The sequence below is a fragment of the Salmo salar genome, chromosome 19 (genome assembly GCF_965601325.2).
Source record: "Salmo salar chromosome 19, fSalSal1, whole genome shotgun sequence".
NCBI lineage: Eukaryota > Metazoa > Chordata > Actinopteri > Salmoniformes > Salmonidae > Salmo > Salmo salar.
Window position 1 is genome coordinate 57,982,553 of NC_138309.1, and position 25,659 is coordinate 58,008,211.

Below are 25,659 nucleotides of genomic sequence, written 5' to 3' on the forward strand. Positions count from 1 at the left end.
GACAAACTGAAATGGTCCACCCACACGGACAGTGTGGTGAAGAAGGCACAGCAGCGCCTCTTCAACCTCAGGAGGCTGAAGAAATTTGGCTTGTCACATAAAACCCTCACAAACTTTTACAGATGCACAATTAAGAGCATCCTGTCGGGCTGTATCACCGCATGGTACGGAAACTGCACAGGCCTCAACCGCAAGGCTCTCCAGACGGTGGTGCGGTCCGCACAACGCATCACCGGGGGCAAACTACCTGTCCTCCAGGACACCTCCAGCACCCAATGTCACAGGAAGGCCAAAAAGATCATCAAGGACAACAACCACCTGAGCCACTGCAGGTTCACCCCGCTATCATCCAGAAGGCGAGGTCAGTACAGGTGCATCAAAGCTGGGACCGAGAGACTGAAAAACAGCTTCTATCTCAAGGCCATCAGAGTATTAAACAGTCATCAGTAACACAGGGAGGCTGCTGCCTACATACAGACTTGAATCATTGGCCACTTTAATAAATGGATCACTAGTCACTTTAAATAATGCCACTTTAATAATGTTTACCCCTCTTACATTACTCATCTCATATGTTTATACTGTATTTTATACCATCTATTGCATCTTGCCTATGCTGCTCGGTCACCGCTCATCCATATATTTATATGTACATATTCTTATTCCATCCCTTTAGATTTGTGTGTATTAGGTAGTTGTTGTGGAATTGTTAGATTACTTGTTAGATATTACTGCATTGTCGGACGTAGAAGCATTTCGCTACACTACGCTACAAATTAACATCTGCTAACCATGTGTATGTGACCAATAAAATTTCATTTTATTTGACATATGCTGAACACTTGTTGGCGGCTTTTCCTTCACTCTGCGGTCCTACTCATCCCAAACCATCTGAATTGGATTGAGGTTGGGTGATTGTGGAGGCCAGGACATCTGTTGCAGCACTCCATCACTCTCCTTCTTGGTCAAATAACCCTTACACAGCCTGGAGGTGTGTTGAGTCATTGTCCTGTTGAAAAACAAATGATAGGCCCACTAAGCACAAACCAGATGAGATGGCATATCGCTGCAGAATGCTGTGATAGCCATGCTGGTTAAGTGTGCCTTGAATTCTATATAAATCACTGACAGTGTCACCAACAAAGCACCCCCACACCATCACACCTCCTCCTCCATGCTTCACGGTGGGAACCACACATGCGGAGATAATCCGTTCACCTACTCTGCGTCTTACAAAGACACAGCGTTTGCAACCAAAAATCTCAAATTTGGACTCATCAGACCAAAGGACAGATTTCCACCGGTATAATGTCCATTGCTCGTGTTTCTTGGCCCAAGCAAGTCTCTTCTTATTGGTGTCCTTTAGTAGTGGTTTCTTTGCAGCAATTCGACCATGAAGGCCTGATTCACACAGTCTGTTACTTGAACTCTGTGAAGCATTTATTTGGACTGCAATCTGAGGTGCAGCTAACTCTAATGAACTTATCCTGTGCAGCAGAGGTAACTCTGGGTCTTCCTTTCCTATGGTGGTCCTCATGAGAGCCAGTTTCAGCATAGCTCTTGATGGTTTTTGAGACTGCACTTGAAGAAACTTTCAAAGTTCTTGAAATTTCCCAAATTGACTGACCTTCATGTCTTGAAGTAATGATGGACTGTCGTTTGTCTTTACTTATTTGAGCTGTTCATGCCATAATATGGACTTGATCTTTTACCAAATAGGGCTATCTTCTGTTTACCACCCCTACCTTGCCACAACACAACTGATTGGCTCAAATGCATTAAGAAGGAAAGAAATTCCACAAATTAACTTTTAACAAGGCACACATGTTAATTGAAATGCATTCCAGGTGACTACCTCATGAAGCTGGTTGAGAGAGTGTACAAAGCTGTCATCAAGGCAAATGGTGGCTACTTTGAAGAATATAAAATATAGTTTTTTTTTTATTTTGTAGCCAGCAGCATACCACCCTGCATCCCACTGCTGGCTTGGTTCTGAAGCTAAGCAGGGTTGGTCATGGTCAGTCCCTGGATGGGAGACCAGATGCTGCTGGAAGTGGTGTTGGAGGGCCAGTAGGAGGCATTCTTTCCTCTGATCCAAAAATTATCACAATGCCCCAGGGCTGTCCTGTTTAGGGTGCTGTCTTTCAGATGGGATGTTAAACAGGTTTCCTGACTCTCTGAGGTCATTAAAGATCCCATTGCACATATTGTAAGAGTAGGGGTGTTAACCCCAGTGTCCTGGCTAAATTCCCAATCTGGCCCTCATACCATCACGGCCACCTAATCATCCCCAGCTTACAATTGGCTCATTCATCCCCTGGAAACTATTCCCCAGGTTGTTGCTGTAAATGAGAATGTGTTCTCAGTCAACTTACCTGGTAAAAAAAAATAAACACTTTTTTGGTTACTACATGATTTCATATGTGTTATTTCATAATGTTGATGTCTTTACTATTATTCTACAATGTAGAAAATAGTACAAATAAAGAAAAACCTTTCGATGAGTAGTTGTGCCTGAACCTTTGACTGGTACTGTGTCTATATAATCTATCAATAGCAACATTTTTATTAAACTACGTCAGCCTGCTTTTCTAACAACATTCTAATCAGGTCTCTACTCAGGCTCAGAAGGATCCTGTGAGGGCGGGACATTTTCTGGCGACAGTAGTCCAAGCAGTGCTTCTGCCGTGAAGCGTTGGAGACCCAAAAACGTATTGGCTGCAGATACTGTGCAATGATGTCCAGCTTCTTGGACTTCTTGTACAGTCCAGTTAATAATAGTGGTTATAAATGCTACAAAATCCACCTTCATTACAATTAGTGTATCCAGATCACTTGATTGACCTACAACATTTGCAACTGGTTGCGGTCCGTCCACTGCCATATCTTCTTCAGCACTGTGGCCTCTTGCCCCTTCAACTTTCTTCACCACCTGTAGGAGATGTGCTGTACAGCCCTGATCCTTGACACCTCAACCTCTTTCACCCCCTCAGGGCACTCTGGGAATTCAGAAATATGATCCCAGCCACATTTGCAACATTTTACATTCACAGACTCCTGGGGGCAAACCTTTTACACATCTTGCATTGCATCGGGTTTTTCACGAACGCTCTCACGTGGTATCTTATATATCCCATCTTTACATAGGTTTGTAGATACTCTTCATCAAACATCAATAATACAGATAAACTTTGCTCCTTTTCCCAATTCTTCATACAGGTCAAGTGGCGTGCATCTATGGCAACTGTCGGATGCATGGTGCTCTTGACAGAAATGTTCTTTCTTGCCTTGCATTGGTATAGTGTGAGTGTTGTCTTGTTATTCTTCAGCACTGTTGTGGAGTAAAACGTCTGTGCAGGTGCCTTATTTTGTGCAGAGGGAGAGAGCTCCCGTCTCACTTTGTTCATTGTGCCGACTAAGCTTGTTTTATTTCCAAGCAACTTGTTTGCCATTGACAGTGAAGTGAAGAAATTGTCCATGGTGACATTTTTCCCTTTGCCAACGTAAGGTCCCTCGAGCCTCATCACCACATTCTCCGACAATCACTCACCTGCTGTCTGATGTGGATCTTTTCCAAAACGGCGTCCGTTCCTCACTCCTATCTCACAGTTTCATTTGGTGGTGGCGCCGGCTCCTGCTCAGTGAGCACCGTTCAGGCTTTTTACCACTTAGGGCTTGGAGGTGAAGGTTCGGGCTGAGGCTCAGAACCAGAAGAATAATCATCAGAGATGTCGTGATTCATTTCTTCCCCACCATCTGAGTCATTTTCATTCAGATCTCGTAGCAGCGCTAACGGAGCATGTGCATCCATTCGTCTTGGTCTTCTTGCCACTGTAAATTACATACACTCTCACTGTGTACTCCAAGTAGACCAGAGTAGACTGATTGGGTGGACTGATATAGGGTACATAACATTTTGAGATTATAATTAGAATATAACAATAAAATAGAATGGCCTGCCTTGTTCCTCATTCGCAATAGGTAATTACATAATTAGGCATTGTCCACTTCCCCTTGCTCATCAACTCACCCATTCACCCCCTTTCTACGCATCATAGTTTACTTAATTTATTTAATCTGTTGTTATATGTGTGAAATTACTGTCGGGAGAAAAAGTAGAGCGGGCCCTACTGTCGGGAGAATGAGCAGAGCAGGCCCTACTGTCGGGAGAATGAGTAGAGCGGGCCCTACTGTCGGGAGAATGAGCGGAGCAGGCCCTACTGTCGGGAGAATGTGCGGAGCAGGCCCTACTGTTGGGAGAATGAGCGGAGCGGGCCCTACTGTCTGGAGAATGAGCGTAGCGGGCCCTAATGTCGGGAGAATGAGCGGAGCGGGCCCTACTGTCGGGAGAATGAGCGGAGCGGGCCCTAATGTCGGGAGAATGAGCGGAGCGGGCCCTACTGTCGGGAGAATGAGCGGAGCAGGCCCTAATGTCGGGAGAATGAGCGGAGCAGGCCCTACTGTCGGGAGAATGAGCTGAGCGGGCCCTACTGTCGGGAGAATGAGCTGAGCGGGCCCTACTGTCGGGAGAATGAGCGGAGCAGGCCATACTGTCGGGAGAATGAGCAGAGCAGGCCCTACTGTCTGGAGAATGAGCGGAGCAGGTCCTACTGTCGGGAGAATGAGCGGAGCAGGCCCTACTGTCTGGAGAATAAGCGGAACAGGCCTGTCGTGTCTTTAGCTATGCCGGATTAAGTGATATGACAAGCTATTCTATAAAATCCTTTCTCTGTAATTAATATTACCTGATTGAGCTAATCATGTAAATGTAATTAACTAGAAAGTCAGGGCACCACGAAAGAGTGTTTATAGAGCTGTTATCTTCCGAATAAACTCTGAAAGACCTAGTAATATTTTACATCAATAGCAGTCAATATTAATCGTCACCTTATTTCAGTCTCGTCTGAAAGTTGTAAATTCTGGGTTATCTTCACAAACCCTGGCTAACAAGTTGAATCAGCAATACAAAATTGGGTTTAATTATTTATTTACTAAAATACCTAACTAATCACACAGAATTACATATACACAGAATGCAAATTATGTCATACAGAAAACGTCCCTGGTGGACGGAACCTGTATGATGGCTTGTTACACAAAGAGAGTGGGTTGGGCTTGAATGAAAGAGCGGGAAGACTGAGGAACAAAGGGAGAAGCTAAGCTTTCGTAAATACAGTATCTTATGCATTCTAAATTACCGCCCATTTGGAAAAGGAAAATGCAATAAATATTTACTCTGAGCTGCGCTTCGGTAGGTTGGTCGTAGATGCTGGCCGTGTTGGCCAACAGAGATCTTCCTGTCCTTGGAAGAATATCTCTGGTGGTAAATTGGATACGTTGTAGTATCTTCGTTGTGTGTTAGACTGGATACGTCGTCCGTCCTTTCCTAGCCCACGTTTACAGCTGCTGTTGCTAACTCAACGGCTAGGAGGTCTCACTTCTTTAGTGAATAAGAGTTCAAAGTTCATACCATTCACAACCAAGGTTGGCTTAGTTCTGTAGTTGACATGTTAGTCCTTTTTAACGTATGGACCGTCGTCCTATCGTCCTTGGAACAGGAGGTTACATTTTCGTCAAGGGCTTATATAGTGGAGGGAGAGAAGGGTGTGTTTCATAGTTTATTCTTTGTGGAACCCAGATCACGCCGCACGTTGGTCCGAGTATGCTTCCAGTTCGTACGACGAGCATGACAGAATATCCCACCACACCAGGACCAAGCAGCGTGCCCGGGAGGAGAAGGTATCCTGGGCTTGGGAGGAGATAAAGGAGGAGAAGACATTCTGGACTTGGGAGGAAATTATGGCTGGAGACGAAAGCCTTCCTTGGAAGCAGACGAACGGAGAGAAGGGAGGACAGCGACGACGCCAGGGTTCGCGGCCATGTAGAAAGCCCAAAAGACAACACCATTTTTTTTTGGGGGGGGGGCACATGGGGTGGTCAGCGGAGCCGGGGAGTGAGCCAGTGACAACATGGGAGGAGATGGAGAGGTGGTCGGTCGACCCAAGGGGAGGGATACCGGAGAATGGAGTTGGCTAGGAGTATGCGGCAACGCAGGCATTTGGAGGAGCGTGTCACCAGTCCTGTACGTCCTGTGCCTGCTCCTCGCACTCGCCCTGAAGTGTGTGTCACCAGTTCGGTACCATGTGTGCCAGCTCTACGCACCAGGTCTCCAGTGCGCCTCCACAGCCCAGTACGTCTTGTGCCAGCTCCTCGCACTTTCCATGCCAGGTGTGTCATCGAACCAGTACCATTGATGCCGGTTCTACACACCAGGTCTCCAATGTGCCTCCACAGCCCAGGAGATCCTGTGCCAGCTCATCGCACTTGCCGTGCGAGATGTGTCATCGAACCGGTACCATTGATGCCGGTTCTACACACCAGGTCTCTAGTACGTCTCCACAGCCCAGTACGTCCTGTGCCAGCCCCACTCATCAGGCCTACAGTGCGCCTTCACAGTCCAGAGCTTCCGGCGACGGTTCCCAGTCCAGAGCTTCCGGTGACGGTTCCCAGTCCAGAGCTTCCGGCGACGGTTCCCAGTCCAGAGCTTCCGGCGACGGTTCACAGTCCGGAACCTCCTGAGACGGTCCACGGTCCAGAACCTCCTGAGACGGTCCACGGTCCGGAACCTCCTGAGAGGGTCCATGGTCCGGAACCTCCTGAGACGGTCCACGGTCCGGAACCTCCTGAGACGGTCCACGGTCCGGAACCTCCTGAGACGGTCCGCGGTCCGGAACCTCCTGAGACGGTCCGCGGTCCAGAAACTCCTGAGAGGGTCCGCGGTCCAGAACCTCCTGAGAGGGTCCACGGTCCGGAACCTCCTGAGACAGTCCATGGTCCGGAACCTCCTGCGACGGTCAACGGTCCGAAACCTCCAGCGACGGTCAATGGTCCGGAACCTCCAGCGACGGTCAATGATCCGGAACCTCCTACGACGGTCCACGGTCCGGTACCTCCTGCGAAGGTCCACGGTTCGGCGCTTCTAGACACGGCGTCCAGTCCCGCTCCAAGGCTGGAGCCTTCCACTTGCCGTGCGAGATGTGTCATCGAACCGGTACCATTGATGCCGGTTCTACACACCAGGTCTCTAGTACGTCTCCACAGCCCAGTACGTCCTGTGCCAGCCCCACTCATCAGGCCTACAGTGCGCCTTCACAGTCCAGAGCTTCCGGCGACGGTTCCCAGTCCAGAGCTTCCGGTGACGGTTCCCAGTCCAGAGCTTCCGGCGACGGTTCCCAGTCCAGAGCTTCCGGCGACGGTTCACAGTCCGGAACCTCCTGAGACGGTCCACGGTCCAGAACCTCCTGAGACGGTCCACGGTCCGGAACCTCCTGAGAGGGTCCATGGTCCGGAACCTCCTGAGACGGTCCACGGTCCGGAACCTCCTGAGACGGTCCACGGTCCGGAACCTCCTGAGACGGTCCGCGGTCCAGAAACTCCTGAGAGGGTCCGCGGTCCAGAACCTCCTGAGACGGTCCATGGTCCGGAACCTCCTGCGACGGTCAACGGTCCGAAACCTCCAGCGACGGTCAATGGTCCGGAACCTCCAGCGACGGTCAATGATCCGGAACCTCCTACGACGGTCCACGGTCCGGTACCTCCTGCGAAGGTCCACGGTTCGGCGCTTCTAGACACGGCGTCCAGTCCCGCTCCAAGGCTGGAGCCTTCCTCTGCGCCGGTGCCCAGTCCAGGCCCGGCGGCCAACTCAGCTCCATGGCCGGAGCCTTCCCCTGCGCCGATGTCCAGTCCAGGCATGGCGTCCAGTCCCGCTCCAAGGCTGGAGCCTTCCTCTGCGCCGGTGCCCAGTCCAGGCACGACGTCCAGTCCTACTCCATGGCCGGAGTCTTCTTCTGCGCCGGTGCTCAGTCCAGATACGGCGTCCAGTCCCGCACCAGAGCCGCCACCGATGCTGGCGGAGCCGCGAGCTGAGTGGGTACTTCGGCCCGCACCAGAGCCACCACCAAAGATGGTGGATCCGCGAGCTGAGCAGGTTCTTCGTCCCACACCAGAGCCGCCACCGACACTAATCACCCCCCCACCCTCCCTATTTGCGTTTCACTTTAATAAAATATGTGGAACCCAGATCACGCTGCACGTTGGTGTGAGTATGCTTCCAGTTCGTACGACGAGCATGACACATCCTTATCCAAAAAAACGCACTCCAACAAGCAACGATTCATCAGACTCGTTATCCACAACCATCTTTTCCTTTTTGTTCCATTCTTGGACTTCACTGTTGTCCACTCATCTTTCTCACTAACTGTACTCAACGTGCTCTCAGCTTCAAACAATACTTCTGCTACCGCCATCTCAACCTCTCTCCACTGTCCGCTGGCTAGATACCTCCCGCTCTCACCAGACTCACGACAACCAAAATTGATTTGGGGAAACAGAATTACTATTGGCCAACTCTCCCATCTTGCCCTGCTGCTTCCTATATGCTAATTAGCCAGTACCACCCACTCCAGCTGAGTGAAGCATGCTGGGTAGCAGGTCACTACTGGAGAGAACAGCTGCTATGGAGTCACAAGGACTGCACTGTGATCCCCTAGTAAAAAGGATGCAAAATGCTGATGAAATGTGTCGTTAATACGGCTCTTATTGTTGAGTCATTCCGAGGTGTATTTATGTGAAGGGTTGTCATTCAGATGGAAAGCGTTCATGATATGCTTTAGTACCATTACATGTTGAAATGTATTATTCTGTACACTACTGTTCACTACTGCCTCAACCACAGGCTGACCTGTACACATTCAAATAAAAAGGAAAGCCACTTAGTCTAGTTCTCTAACTGGCGAACCGCGGGCTGAATTTGACCCTGAATCTAGTTGATGATCCCAGCCCTAGTAATTCAGCTGTGACTTGTACATAAACACCAATGTGTGCGTTTGATGTAATTTCAGAAGTTGCGTGCAAGAGAGTGTGGGCAATATACTGTGTTAGAAAGGATTTGTGTGTTTTCTATCAGTGTGAGTTGTGTGTATGTGTTTTTTTCCAGTGTCAGTGTGTCATTGCCTGTGTGAGGTGGATGGTGAGATGAGATAGACGACTCCTCTATCACAATAGCTACTGGCTCAGTGACGGCGTCTGTATGAGCTGGTGTCCGAGGCTGTGCCCATGCACGCTCCTCCACCCAGGTGGAGAATGAAGATACGTGGAGCTCTTATCTGGCTGGAAGTCCACATCACTATCCCTTATCCCTTCGCTGCAAAGTATAAGGATGAATGGTATAAACCCTGGTATAATTAAATCCCTCTAGATTGATCATGTGTTGGTGTTGCGTTTCCCCTCCGCAGTGCTGGACTGTCCTGCGCTGACCCTACAGAACTCTCGTAGTCTAGACACTCTGTCAGACCTGAAGCTGCAGCGTCTGGAGGCGGAGCTAGAGGGGGCGCGGCACCAGGCCCAGGGGGCGTGTCAGAGGGAACAGGAAGTGAAGGCCGAGTGTGAGAGACTGCAGGAGGAGCTGAAACAGATCCAGAACAACCACATAGAGAGGGTCAGTGAACAACACACACACCTAACACACACACACCTAACACACTGGTACGTCTTACAAACTGGTACATTCTCCCTCTATTTTCTAAAGCATAGTCAGTTCTGTCTAACTCTTGTTCTCGCTTGGCTCTTGCTTCGAGCACCTGCATGCTAATCTGTTTTCCCGCTCTACTTCGGCAGGAAATGACTTCGTCGTGTGAGCAGTGTGATGTGGAGTGGATCAAGAAGGTGGGAGATGAGCAGTAAGTGAAGACAACAACCATTTACTGTGTGACACTTCCATAAGACCTGCAACCTCTTAGACTGCGAGAGAGAGAGAGACGGAGAGAGAGACACGGAGAGAGAGACACGGAGAGAGATAAGAGGGAGAGAATAGTAGTAAACAGTAACGTTTCACTAGGAGCTGTACCTGACCCATATCTGAAGGTCTAGACTCTAGTCTAGAGGGTGTAACGGTTTGGTCTGACTAAGGTAACCTTTAAGGAACTCATTAAAACCTAAATGAGCCCTTTTCCAGGACCGTCTTAAAGTTGAACTCTGCCTAGAATAATGGCCTTTCCATCACATATACATTCTTTGATGTATTACTAGTACAGTTGGCTACTAGTACAGCATAGCCGCGGGAAGTACACTGAACAAAAATATAAACGCAACATGTAAAGTGTTGGTTCCATGTTTTGTGAGCTGATATAAAAGATCCCAGAAATGTTCCATATGCACGAAAAGCTTATTTCTCTCAAATATTGTGCACAAATTTGTTTACATCCCTGTTAGTGAACATTTCTCCTTTGCCAAGATAATCCATCCACTTGACAGATGTGGCATACCAAGAAGCTGATTAACAGCATGATCATTAATGAGGTGCATCTTGTGTTGGGGACAATAAAAGGCCACTCTAAAATGTGCAGTTTTGTCACACAACACAAGGGAGAGTGCAATTGGCATGCTGACTGCAGGAATGTCCACCAGAGTTGTTGCCAGAGAATTGAACGTTGATTTCTCTACTGTAAGCCACCTCCAACGTATAGTACCAGTAAAAAGTTTGGACACACCTACTCATTCCAGGGTTTTCCTTTATTGTTATTGTTTCTCTACATTGTAGAATACATTGTAGTCCGTGCATGATAATGTCGCATGGATCTGTACACAATTCTTGGAAGCTGAAAATGTCCCAGTTCGTCAGTGGCCTGCATACTCATCAAACATATCACCCATTGAGCACGTTTGGGATGCTCTGGATCGACCTGTACGACAGGTAGTTCCAGTTCCCACTAATATCCAGCAATGTCGCACAGCCATTGAAGGGGAATGGGACAACATTCCACAGGCCCACAATCAACAGACTCATCAACTCTATGCGAAGGAGATGTGTCGCGCTGCATGAGGTAAATGGTGGTCACACCAGATACTAACTGGTCTTCTGATCCACGCCACTACCTGTGACCAACAGATGCACATCTGTATTCTCAGTCATGTGAAATCCATAGATTAAGGCCTAATTTATTTATTTCAATTGACTGATTTCCTTATATAAACTGTAACTCAGTAAAATCTTTGAAATTGTTGCATGTCACGTTTATATTTTTGTTCACTATAGTTTGGGAGAGGGGATGGTGCAATTTTTCTCATGGGGGGGGGTCCTGGAAACACTTTTTGCCCGCGCTGAAGATGTTTACGTCGGTCTGCTAATACAGGACTATTAAATGCCCAGTGCACTATTGTGAAAAAATATTACATATTGTTTTCGGAAAATAACGTATATATCAAAAAAAATATTCCGATTTTTGCACCCCTCCTTCCCACGGCTATGCCCATAAGCCTTGCACTGGATAATTATGTGAACCTCAGTCTCTTTGAATGGGGGGAACAGACTTGTGATGAGGAGCCTAGTTGTGTGTTGTGTGGTAATATATAATACAACAATAGAGGGCAGTGTGGGCACAAGAGCTTCCTGACATACAGCAGTCGTCATTTGTTGTTTCTCAGAGGAACCAAAACTCACGCTGTGGACCCCTGTTGAATACCCCTGTCCTAGACACAGTCATGCCACACACAGCTCGCCCACAAGCTAGTGCAAAACCACACTCACGACAAGTTTGAGGGGAGTGAAATGCAAACACTGTTTCGATAAGAAAGTGGAAGTAAAGTGTATGGTAGAATGGCTAAGGTTGAGTGTGCTAGAGGCCTGGGAGGGGAAGCCTACTACTTTTCTAGTCACATCTTGCTTTCCTATCCTTACTCACCAACCAACCTGTTAGCTGTAATTTTCTTTCTGAATGGCAGCTGACTTCTTGTAAGTGCTCTCATTTATTGTAAATGGCTCAGATTCATGTGGAACTGGTCATGTGTGTTGCATGTTCTGAAGAGCAACAGTTTGGCCCTCACATTTACATTTACGTCATTTAGCAGACGCTCTTATCCAGAGCGACTTACAAATTGGTGCATTCATCTTATGATATCCAACAGACCCTTATAATTGGCTTCAAATGGTCAGGAAAAATGTAGAGATTATTGAATGCCTTCATTTGATTGTGTAGATTGTTTTGGAATGAACTTGACTTGGTTGACATAATTGCTGACAATTGTAATTGCTTTGTTCAGTTCCATAGTATGGAGATCACATTTTCAATGTAAAACAAATTCAGAAAGACAAAGAGCCAACTGTAAGGAACAACACATAGTATACAGTAGATCATGTGTTATTACAGCCACTGGGAAAAAACTGGTTGAATCAACATTATTTCCACATAATTTCATCCCAAAAAATCTATCAATGATGTTATTAAATCAACTCGAAAAAACTGATTGGTTTTGCAAAAAGTCATCAACGTAAGGGCATTTTGTCTTTTTTTCACCCAAATTTGAACCTAAATCCAATGACATGGTGATATTTTTGGTTGATTTCACGTTGAATTCATGTAAATTGGCTCCTCAACCGAAACTAGACATTGAAGTCTGTGCCCAGTGGGTAACTTCTGACACTGTGTAGGCTGTGGACATGAGAGTCGAAAGCCAGCACTCATTTAGTGCTTATCTTCATCAGAGACCTAAAGAGGGCTATGGGGCCTTATTACCTTTGCCTCTGCAACTTTACATACCAGAATTTGTCATCCATTGCTTTTTGTTATTAAATATCATTGACCAAATGGAACTTTTACTGAGAAATTATATGGTGTATGTATATGTTGAGTTGTATTTAGGATCTGCATTTCTTACAGTTGAGTGAGAGCAGACAGGCCGTACTCAATAGCAGAGCAAAATAGATGTTAGAGCATACAGGCCAAGAAACTGTGTAGTAGTTACAGAAACAGCAAGCCTACAGTCCATACGCTCTAAAATGTGCTCAGAGGTCAAATCCAGCTCATACGGCCCACACACGCACTTAATCTCCCACACACAACCAGCATATAGATTGGCTGTCATGAATTTCTTCCTCGCTATATAACAGTCATCATCTTTCCTCCTACACAGGCACATGCACACACACACACACACACACACACACACACACACACACACACACACACACACACACACACACACACACACACACACACACACACACAGAAAAGGCATGCATGAAAACACATACACACACAGATGTGTATTTTTGTTCCATGTATTTGAAATATTCATTTGATTTACTTCTGAGTATTTTGTATTTTGTATTACACTGTGCTGAACTACACTCCAATGTATTTTGTAACAAGAGACTTTCGAGAGTTGCATTTTGTATTTTCAAAATACTAAATACTTTTCAATACTCTTTTTTTTATAGCGATTCACCATTTTGTGGCCCTCGTTCACCCTGCATTGGTATCAGAAGTCTGATGGCACTATGGTGTGATAAGAGTGTCTACTAAAGGAACTCAATATAAATGTACATTTAAAAATGAACAATTGCATATCATGCTGAATATGAATCTAATGAGCTCTGCCCTGAAACAAGGCCAATAATAAACCCAGTGTGCTTTGCAGTTCATTTTGGTATGTTCATTTAATACATATACAGTACATTTACATTTTGGTCATTTAGCAGACACTCTTATCCAGAGTGACTTCTAAGTCAGATAAACAACAACATATCACAGTCATAGCAAATAAAATGTGTCTATAACTGTTACTGAGAATGTTGTTGCTGTTTGGGCTGGCTTCTTGCAAATGTATTTCTGTATTTTAAAATACAATATACATGTATTTTAATTAAATACATTTCGAAATACAAGTATTTTGTAGTTTATTTTGATATATTGAGCTTGGTATTGGTATTTTGTAATTGTATTTTGTAATTTTTGCCAATCCCTGCACACACACAGACTCAAACACTTCCAAAAAGCTTTTCCAAAACGAAGGGGGATGCAGCGCATTGAAGTCTTGGCAGTGTTTATGAACCAACAGAGGTGTTCACACATAAGATATTGCACAAGGTGTTGTGAGTGAGATGTGTTGCTTTCCAAGCCATCTTTTCAAAGATTGTCAAAAGGCACAGGCGACGTTGAGACTTGTGTGAGCCGAAGTGTGAAAAGGAAGAGTTGCATATGTCAAAACAGTCAATAAATACAGTTCTGTGTGAAAAAATGGCGAGAGACTGGAAACTGTCACTCAGACATTCCCCTTGGACTGTAAAAGAAGGTAAGGGGATTTCAACTCAAAGCGAATACAGGTACTTCCATATACATGAAAGAGTTGGATAGAGGCAGTTGGGAAGAAGAGGACTGTTTTTTTCCCAATGTCATCAATGGTTTCCACAGTTCCTGTAAGTTATGGATGATCTATTGTATTTTCAGATTGTTGTGAAGGTGTTATGCATGACCCACTCTGTCTGGGTCATGCATAAATGTAGGTGTAGGCCTGTCTGAACAACTGATTCTACTGACTAACTGGTGGAACTTATGAATGAAATGTCTCTGTGACCAAAATGACAGAATTTTGTGGAATGATATCTTTTCATAAATCTTTAAATAGAAATTAAATTAATTGTATCTTAGATAAACATTGAGATGTTCCATAGCTATGATTCATTTGTGGTGGCAGCATCATTCTCCTGAAAAATAAATGGTGAAGACCGATTATGTAGGTAGGAGAACTATTGAGGGAAATGGAAAAGATTCACAATAATGACAAGTGATGACTGTAATTTCCATTATCTGATGGTTTAGTGTTTGGTGATGTTTACTGGTTAAAAAAACTCCATGCAACATGTGATATGTTTTCTATTGGTACTGCATGTGCTTCCCTCTCCCTTCTACGTACAGTGGGTTGTGAGAGTACTCATAATTTGAGACTTCTCATGGCCATATAGGATGTATTACAATTATTACAATTGCTCAATTACTGGTCGCGCAGTTGAAGTATATGGGAAGTCAGTGTTTGTCTGACACCATATTTCTCTTATCTTCCACCATCACTATGTAGAGGAAGCGGAGTCAGATTCAAGTAAAACACACAGAAGGCTTTATTGAAATGAGTTTGAGAGTGCAGATAAGCTTTATAAGATCTGTTTGGGTACACATTGACACCGATCTTCCTCCCTCCTCCCCATTTTAAAATGTTGTATGACGTTAGTGGCGATATACCTGGTTGAAATTATAATACAGTACGTGGTTCATACATTATTGTCCATGATCTTTGTTGTTTGGCTAAATACAGTAATTGTTTCTCTTTGGGATAAAGATCAAAGATATAGGTGTATTGCATTAGTGGAGACTAACAATGTTGTCAGAGAAGGCCTGCCGGTTTTGACTAGCAAAAGTTACTTTTCGTAAAAGGTTAGGAGAACTTGTGCAGCAGGTTAGGAGAATTAACGTAGCAGGTTAAGAGAATTAGGTTATGGTTAGGAAAAAGGTTAGCTAAAATGCTAAAATTGTCCCTGACGTGACTCGAACATACACAATATACACAAAAGTATGTGGACACCCTTTGAAATTAGTGGATTTGGCTATTTCAGCTACACCCGTTGCTGACAGGTGTATAAAATCGAGCACACAGCCCTGCAATCTCCATAGACAAACATTGGCAGTAGAATGGCCTTACTGAAGAGCTCAGCGACTTTCAATGTGGCACCGTCATAGAATGCCACCTTTCCAACAAGTCAGTTCGTGGGGCTGAGGTCAGGGCTTTGTACATGCCAGTCAAGTTCTTCTACACCGATCTCGGCAAACCATTTCTGTATGGACCTCGCTTTGTGCACGGGGGCATTGTCATGCTGAAACAGGAAAGACCCTTCCCCAAACTGTTGACACAAATTTGGAAGCACAGAATCGTCTAGAATGTCATTGTGAACTGGAACTAAGGGGCCTAGCCCGAACCATGAAAAACAGCCCCAGACCATTATTCCTCCTCCACCCAAACTTTACAGTTGGCACTACGCATTGGAGCAGGTAGCGTTCCCCTGGCATCCGCCTAACCCAGATTAGTCCGTCGGATAAAAGATGAGATAAAAGATGCACTCTCTATTTTTCAATGCAGTCTGATTTACCACACCGCTTAATTTTATCATCTGTAAAATAAAATAATATTAAAACATTGCTGAGGTAGGTCAAATAAAAGGTCAAATAAATCACACAGCAAATACCAATAGGCTGCGTTTACACAGCAGACCAATTCTGATCTTTTTTCACTAATTGGACTTCTGACCAATCACATCAGCTCCAGAAAAATATCTGATGTGAAAAGATCTGATATGATTGGTCAAAAGACCAATTAGTGGAAAAAAGATCAGAATTGTCAGACTCTTTTCTTTTTTAAAGCTTCACATTTTCCATAACTAGCACCTCACGCAATAGGATGTGTGTTCATTTTCTGTCATATCACCATATTATCTACCACCATCATCAATGTTCAAGTAAATCACAAGAGTCTTATGTGAAATTTGTTTTTGAGCTCAGATAAGCTATGTTTTATCAGATCATAGGCTGGATAGCACATACACACTGCTGCCATCTACCACAACCACTGCTTTTTTGCTCTTTTTATGTTTTCAAATACCACCCGTGTTGCCTTGTAACAGAGTTGTTTGAAATAGCTGCCTCGTTATCATGGAAAATGCCTGGGTGTAATGTTGAGGCAGCTGGCTGTCTGCTTTACGTCTGACTACTTTACAATGGTGTGATTCATGTGTGATTAATATGATTGGTATTCAAAAAAATACTCTATATTATGCAATGATATCAACAATGTAGTTGGTATACAGTCAATCTGGAGATGAGAAAGGAATGCATCTAGGAACTGCTTAGATAGATGTAGGATAGATGTCAAGTGTAAATAACCATAGACATTTTGAAAACTAGAATGTATTTAGTCAGGTAACCTCAGTGGGTACACACATTTGAAAGCAATATCAGTAGAATGATTTCAAAGGGGGATTTTGATTGTTTGATTGGTTGGTTGATTGGTTGATCAACTCGGTTCTTTCCCCCTGCAGGGTGAATTTGGCACTAGCCTACACAGAGCTAACTGAGGAGTTGGGACGTCTGCAGAAACTGAGCTCCAAACAGAAAGAGATCCTGAAGAAGACCTCCCAGGAGCATCATAGCCCAGGTTAGTAACATCGCTAGAGAAGGATATATGGCCCACATTTAACAGGCTAGCCCAGGTTAGCAACATACCTTCAGAAGTTTACATCTTAATAAAAATGTATTTTAAAAAATCGTTAAAAAACGTCTTAAAAACATATTTAAAAATATCCTTTAAACCTGACCATGACGTCACAAAATACTCTATAATAACGTTGTTGCAACCAGTTTTGTCCGCTGGGAACATTTACAACTTTCAAACTGCAGCGCCTTTTGTCTTCCTCTGTCATATCAACAGCTACCTCTTTACCACAAACCCCAACCCAAAAATGTGTTTCAATGCACGCTTTTTTTTTTACAGACACTGGGAAGGGTAATGAACAAGCTATATACATACATCTTGAAAGCAGCATTGTCATGCTCACCTTACAAAACAATACTTGCTTCATTGGCCCAATTGCGTAGATATTTTTTATTTGTTGCTGTCACAGTACCCAACCTGACACACAACACACACATCACAGGATGGGAGAAGGACGGGGGCTGCTGCAGAGCAACACCCCTGGTGCAATTACAGATAAAGAGCTTTGCTCAAGGGCACAACGAAGGTAGGGAGGATATGGGACATACAGTATACTACGGCTTACAGCTCACTCCCTCAGCTTGGTAATTTTAACCGGAAAAGAGAGCAATGAACTAGACTATCAAGGAACTGGAATGTACACTACATGACCAAGAGTATGTGGACACCTGCTCATCGAACATCTCATTCTAAAATCATGGGCATTAATATGGAGTTGGTCCCCCCTTTGCTGCTATAACAGCCTCCACTCTTCTGGGAAGGCTTTCCACTAGATGTTGGAACATAGCTGCGGGGACTTGCTTCCATTCAGTCACAAGAGCATTAAAGAGGTCGAGCACTGATGTTTGGTGATTAGGCTCGCAGTCGACGTTCCAATTCATCCCTAAGGTGTTCGATGGGACTGAGGTCAGGGCTTTGTGCAGGCCAGTCAAGTTCTTCTACACCGATCTCGACAAACCATTTCTGTATGGACCTCACTTTGTGCACGGGGGCATTGTCATGCTGAAACAGGAAAGACCCTTCCCCAAACTGTTGACACAAATTTGGAAGCACAGAATCGTCTAGAATGTCATTGTGAACTGGAACTAAGGGGCCTAGCCCGAACCATGAAAACCAGCCCCAGACCATTATTCCTCCTCCACCCAAACTTTACAGTTGGCACTACGCATTGGAGCAGGTTGCGTTCCCCTGGCATCCGCCTAACCCAGATTTGTCCGTCGGACTGCCAGATGGTGAACCATGATTCCTCACTCCAAAGAACGCGTTTCCACTGCTCCAGAGTCCAATGGCAGCGAGCTTTACACCACAGCCGACGCTTGGCATTGCATATGGTGATCTTAGGCTTGTGTGCGGCTGTTCGGCCATGGAAACCCATTTCATGAAGCTCCTGAAAATAGTTATTGTGCTGAAATTGCTTTCAGAGGCAGTTTGGAACTCTGTAGTGAGGACAGACGATTTTTACATACTATGCGCTTCAGCACAAGGCAGTCTAGTTCTGTGAGCTTGTGTGGCCTACCACTTCACAGCTGAACCGTTGTTGCTCCTAGACTTTCCACTTTACAATAGCAGTGTTGACTGGGGAAGCTCAAGCAGGGAAGAAATTTGACGAACTGACTTGTTGAAAAAGTGTCATCTTATGACGGTGCCACATTGAAAGTCACTGAGCTCTTCAGTAAGGCCATTCTACTGCCAATGTTTGTCTATGGAGTTTGCATGGCTGTGTGGTCAATTTTATACACCTGTCAGCAACGGGTGTAGCTGAAATAGCCGAATCCACTAATTTTAAGGGGTGTCCACATACTTTTGTACGGAAAAATTTAAAAAGTCAAGGGGTCTGAATACTTTCTGAACGCACTGTATAGTGTAAAGTAAGTAGGCCTACAGCAGTTTTTTTACTCTCCTGGGGTTGCAGAGCAACATATACAGTACAGATGTAGGATCTTAATTTGAGCCAGTTTGCTCCAGCAGGAAAATAATCCTGCAGCAACAGGAAATGTGAATTATTATTACGAACTCTAGAAGCCTTTTTAAACCTTGAATACACTACAAGTTTGCATTTCCTGCTATGCAGGACAATTCTTAGCAACAAAAGACTGATCAAATTAAGATCCTTCATCTGTATGTGTGCTGAAAAACCTACGTTCTCTCCTCAAGTCTCTGTTTTCTCAAGTCTCTGTTTTCTCTCTATTTCAAGACTCGGTGGAGAGTTCAAGAACACCATTTACCCTTTTTTCACTCAACCGCAGAACCATAAATGTTTCCCCTTTGAGATGCTTCTGATTCATCGATGCACCCATCTTTTTTTGTTGCTAAATTGCTGATAGCTGTCGCAAGATTACAGGAAGCATCTCATACTGTACTGTAAAATGTGTCAACATTCAATTAGATCTGTGTCTTAGGTGAGGGGAAAATAATGTATTCAAAAATGTAATTTTTTTGCCTATCTTGTCGAGTGCGCTGCTTGTGGAGAATTGATTTATGCTTTGTGATCAGACAAACATATTTGCATTGCAAATCCAGAGCAACACAGCGTGTCTGACGCACTGTAGAAAGAAGTAGAGAAATGTTATTCAGGAAAATAGCATAATGTGATATGGTAGATATGAAAGATTATACACTTTTTCTTCATTATCAAAAATATATTTGATTCTGTGTTATTGCTAGAGACGTTACCAGACAAAAAGTCCTCCTGGCCCTAGTTACTTTTCATACAGATCACTCTGTTGTCACAGAGAATTTTCCTGCACAACAGAAAATACTCATTGTAGTGTATTTGAGGTTAAAAAAGGCTTCTAAAGTTTATAATTTCCACCAAAAATGTCAGACTTGATTTGCCCTAACAAAAATGTATCAACCCCTACAAAAATGTCCATTAATTATAATCCACATTTCCTGCAGCATTAGTTTCCTTCTGTGTGAAATGGAAATGTATTTTTTGGGATATACAAACTCCCCCAGAGTGGGGTCACAGTCATTTTTGACAGCAACTCTGGAGCAATTAGGGTTAAGTGCCTTGCTCAAGGGCAGATTGACAGATTGGAACTAGCAACCTTGCATTTACTGGCCCAACGCTATAACCGCTAGGCAACCTGCCAACCACCTGTATGTACAGTGCATTCGGAAAGTATTCAAAACCCTTCCCTTTTTCCACATTTTGTTACATTACAGCCTTATTTTAAAATGTGTTAAATAAAATAAAAATCTCAATCTACACACAATACCCCATAATGACAAAGCAAAAACAGTTTTTTTTAATAGTTTTTTTTAGCTAATTTATTAAAAATAGAAAACAGAAATACCTTAGTTACATGACTATACAGACTCTTTGCTGTGAGACTCGAAATTGAGCTCAGGTCCATCCTGTTCCCATTGACCATCCCTGAGATGTTTCTACAACTTCATTGGACTCCACCTGTGGTAAATTCAGTTGATTGGACATTATTTGGAAAGGCTCACACCTGTCCCACAGTTGTCAGAGCAAAAACCAGGCCAGGTTGAATACATTTAAAAAAAAAAAATCTATTTTAGAATAAGGCTGTATTGTAGTAAAGTGGGAAAAGTCAAGGGGTCTGAATACTTTCCGAATGCACTGTACTTATGAGTAACAAGTAACAACAGGCTTTAGTCCTATTTTGGCGAGATGTAATAACTTTTGTCTTCCAGAGACAGTCTTGTGTGCTGCTCTCTGACTCCCCGTCTCTTCTGTTTCCTCAGTCCAACGCCAATCCCACCCCCCATCTCCCATTCATCACCAACGCCACTCCCCTGTGCCCCAGCGCCACTCTCCCATCCCGCCCCAGCGCCACTCCCCCATCCCGCCCCAGCACCACTCCCCCATCCCCCAGCGTCGCTCCCCAGTTCTCCAGCCACAGCGCCTCTCCCCAGACATGCACCGACGCTCGCCCCTGCTGGATATCAATGATGGGCCCGCCTCCTACTCCTGCCGGCCAGCCAGCCACCACCTGAGGGCTAGCTTCCAGGGCCGTCGCAGCTACTCCGAGGTCGCAGACCCTTCGGCCTACCAGCGGCCGCCGCGCCTCAGCCTGGACCCCGTGTCCACCCTGCCCAAGCCCCGGCCCTACAGGGACTCCAGCTACTCCAAGCAGCATCAGCAGCACCAGCATGGAGGCTCCCAGCATGGGGGGTCCCCCCACAGAGGAGGCCAGCTCCGAGGTTCCCAGTCTGGGCTGCAGAGGGCCGGCAGCGAGGTGGGCCTCCATGAAAGTTCCCGCCACTCTCGAGAGCTGCCCTTCCCCCTGTCCGAGGTCTCTCCGAGGTCTCACCTGCACTTTGAGCCCCTGCCACCCCCCACGCCCGCCCCCCAGCTGCCGCAGTCCTCTGAAGACGAGGAGGAGTGGACCTGCCCGCACCCCATCAGCCCCCCACGGACGCTGGGCGTGCCCAACAATGTGTCGCCTCATGGGGTCATGAGGGGGCCGGCGTCCTGCTCGCCCTTCCCCATCCCCTCCAGACCCAACACCCTGACCTGCCACCCGCCAAGTTACCTGCAGACAGAGCACGCCCAGTCCTGGCCCTCCATCAATGTGAGTTACACACACACTCTATCCCAAATATACTGTAGAATATCATTATTCTATCACAACAAATCTCTAAAATTGTAAAATGGGTCAAGGTTAGCTTCTTATCCCCCTCAATCAAAATATGTCTTTGAAAGAGAACTGCCCTTGACTTGTTAATGCCTTCCTGCACTGTGCTATTTAATGGGAAATGCTCTGTGTCACATGACATTTGTTCTAATGCACCTTTACATATGAGCTTATTTTCTTCATGAAATGATCTAAATGGTCCAAATATTATAATGAATAGTTGCCATAGACCAGGGCTGCCCAACCCTCTTCCTGGAGATCTACTGTCCTGTAGGTTTTCAGTCCAACCCTAATTTAGCATATCTGATGCAGCTAAGTAGAATCAGATGTGTTAAATTAGGGTTGGACTGAAAACCCACAGGACGGTAGATCTCGAGGACGAGGGTTGAGCAGCCCTGCCATAGACCCACACTGCTTGTTGACCTGAATGCTGTGTGTGTGTGTGTGTGTGTGTGTGTGTGTGTGTGTGTGTGTGTGTGTGTGTGTGTGTGTGTGTGTGTGTGTGTGTGTGTGTGTGTGTGTGTGTGTGTGTGTGTGTGTGTGTGTGTGTGTGCGCTTTGAATACAGCTGTGGATGGAGACAGAAGAGAGTGACATGAGGAGCTGCCCTCTGTGCCAGCTCATCTTCCCCATTGGTTACCCTGACGACGCCCTCATCAAGCACATCGACTCGCACCTTGAGAACAGCAAGATCTGATCGCCATGGCAGCACTGCACCCTCTTTTTAGTTGCTACTATTTTTTACTTATTGTGGAGTTATTTTAGGTTTTGTTACGTTTTTAAGCTGGCTAGCTTTTGTTTGACAATACTTGAGGGCTTTTTGTGGGTTTATTAGCATGTTTGGAAAAATAGGTGGTTTAAGAAATGACATGGATGGCGTTGAGGTTCATGACAGACAATTTCCTTGACAGATGCAAGATCAGGGACATTCCAGGCAACTTGCAGTCCATTTGTTTTTATATCTCACACTTTACCAGTACTATTTGCTGTAAAGCGTCCTGCTTTACTTTCCTCTCTACCTATGTACAGCAATACAGACCAACACAATGAATTCCTGGAATTATTTGGGTGACTCTAATGGATAGATCAAGGTCTGTTTTTTCTTCAGGGCTTTACGGTGTGCAGTCAGAGTTATGTTATGGAGAGAGGATGGCTGTGTTAATTGTGTGCAGAAATGAATTTGTCCTGCAGGGCGGGCATGTAGTTGGTGTGACGACCTCTCTGTAGTGGAGTGGAAGGAACGCATAGGCAGTTTATCTTTAGGCTTGTGGCCTGATCAAAACTCTATATGAATCTTAGCGCCTTAAATGAACCTAAATGAGCCTATATTAAAGCATACCCCCCCCCCCCCCATATTTTCCATTTAATGTATAGTTTGATATATCTGTTCAGTAACAAGTAAAACAAATCTTAAGATATATTTTCTTTTTTTTTTCTCCAAATGATAATGTGTCACAATGTTGATGACATTTCACCCTCACAGGCTTGCACACAGCTGTATATAGATAGTAGGAAAGGAGGACTCCTTATATGGAAGAGCGCATGGAAAATATTTGTACATGATAACAGTGATTCAACTGGGAGTCTCTTTAGTCTTCCTGAAGAAACCACCTGAAAACACTTATAGTGGAACACTATTTATCACTTTTGTCCAAAAGAAAACATTTCTCAATCCTTACAGTCCAACACTGGCACACTTAGTATTTTGTATCTTATACATAGATATTTCAAATATAACCTCCAAAATTCAGAGTGAGTGTTCGGGGTAATATTATGGAATCGCTTTTTTTAATTGAGTCGAATATGTTGTACATAATTGTTATCTGACATTTTGGTGAGACACAGTGGCTGCGTTTACACATGTCAAAACACACCAATCATAGTGTAACAGATCAGAATTGGGCTGCCTGTGTAAATACAGTCAATGTGAATGTGTCAATGTGTATCCATCAATGCATTTAGGTGGTTGTCAATTTTGGACAAAATTATATTCAGAATTCACCAACATGGCAAGTTGAACAATGAAATAACACAAGGGCCATACATTGATTTGAGCAAATCAGTGGCCTTTTATAAACCGCAAATATTCTATACTGTTATGTATATTCATATATCACTCTGTGTAAAGCTGTGTACAGACAGGTATTGTAAGCCTAATGCAAGTTCTTCTGTGGTCAATAACTTTAATCAGGACATCTGCTATTAATAATCTCTATTATCCTGGCTACCAATTTAAAATATACACAGAAAAATCATATTCTGCTATTAATCTATTTTATAACATACTGGTTTGAAGTACCGTTCTTGCTATCTTATCTTCAATCAATTTAACAACCTACATGACTAATACAGAATGCTGTTGATAAGCATTTGACATATTCTTGGCCCAATTTGTAATGTACCAAAGAAGAAATGTAGAACACCATAGTTTGGTTACTATAAGAGCTATATATATATATATATATATATATAGTTTACTAAATATTCTATAGTAGGCCTACAAACGGGTGGAAAATTATCAAACTCACCTATGTAAAATCCTATGGTAATATGTAAAAAAAAACACAGACACATTTTTACATCTCAAAATGATTTCACTTTTGGAACTCTGTTCCCACGCATTCCTGCCCCTGGTAGTACATCTATATTCTCATTTGAAGCTAACAGTGATGTATATGATTGTGCAGTTAGAATAATGGTATCAATTGTTAGCCAGCCCACACAAAGACAACATTGTCTGTCATTGGCTGTGTACAGAATGTCATGTTGGATTGTACCTTTTGATTACTTTGAATGAAGTACCCTTTCATAACCAAAGAAGCCTAGATTAGATTTATGTACAGGAAAAACACTTATCTCTCTTGATGATGACCAAGTATCAATTAAGCATATCATGTTCACACAGATATGAATGGAGAGATAATACACAGATATGAATGGAGACATGATACACAGATATGAATGGAGAGATTACTAAAATGTCAATGTAAATAGGAATGGAGAGATGATATTGTTTTAAGGAAAGCATTCATGACCAAAATATGTTGACCAGCAGCTGTAGTACATAGCAAACACGCCTATCAGCTCACAATGTTAAGCAGTCAAATGTATATACAGTATGTTGTTAGTGCAATGGCCCACACACACACACACACACACACACACACACACACACACACACATGCACAGTCTGACACTCAAACCACTATCCACAAAGAGGTAAGTTTTGCTGCAAATCCTCCGGCAAGTTTCAAATTAGATCAAACACTGACGTTGACGAAGTCTATAAACCCTCTTCCTAGCTTTGTGACTTATCTGATGATAACAGTAAACCCTCGCGTGGAAGAACCCTATCTGCGGCACCCTTGACGACTGACTGATAAGAGCTCAACAGATCTTTCTAACAAGCTAAAGGGTCACTAATGAGGAAGAAGAATCACCATGGAGGTATTTTGTGCACCGCTGGATTTCAAGGACTTTCAACAACATGTATTTAAAAATTAAAAATAGTTGCGTAAGGAGTTGTGACTTTTTCTTAATGTATCTACATTTTCTGAAAAATAAACTGGAACTTGCACTGAAAGGACTCTCAGAATTGGTTGGTTTCACTTATGTAGAGATACGCAATAAATACTATTTAGTAGTCAAGATAGCATTTATTGTGTACCTATACATATTTCTTGTGTATCTCTAATATTCAGAGATAAACAGTTGTCCAGGCCAGTCTTTACTAAGCTGCTGCGGTGTCTAATTTCCAAACTATCCTATCTATCTCTCCCTGAGTCACTCCAGACTGCAGAGCGGAATCTAAGCACAAGGGGGAAGCAGACAGTTGGAATCACATTGGGAATCACAATCCATCCTCTTTACTGTCTATTTTATAAGTTACAGATAGGCATGAACCCAATCTCTCTCTCTCACACATACAGTTCGTATTGCTATCCTTGCTGGGACCAAAGAAT

At 44.2% G+C, this 25,659-nt stretch overlaps 1 protein-coding gene across 1 annotated transcript in view; it reads left to right on the forward strand.

Moving 5' to 3' along the window:
• tbkbp1 (TBK1 binding protein 1) overlaps positions 1–25,280 on the forward strand; it is a 66,492-nt gene extending 41,212 nt beyond the window's left edge. The window contains exons 6-10 of the mRNA XM_082965833.1: positions 9,294–9,496; positions 9,676–9,737; positions 16,919–17,034; positions 20,806–21,635; positions 22,266–25,280. Coding sequence (XP_082821959.1) covers positions 9,294–9,496; positions 9,676–9,737; positions 16,919–17,034; positions 20,806–21,635; positions 22,266–22,394 — 1,340 coding nt within the window. The 3' untranslated portion in view covers positions 22,395–25,280. The remainder of the gene's footprint in view (positions 1–9,293; positions 9,497–9,675; positions 9,738–16,918; positions 17,035–20,805; positions 21,636–22,265) is intronic.
• The last annotated feature ends 379 nt before the right edge of the window (positions 25,281–25,659 follow it).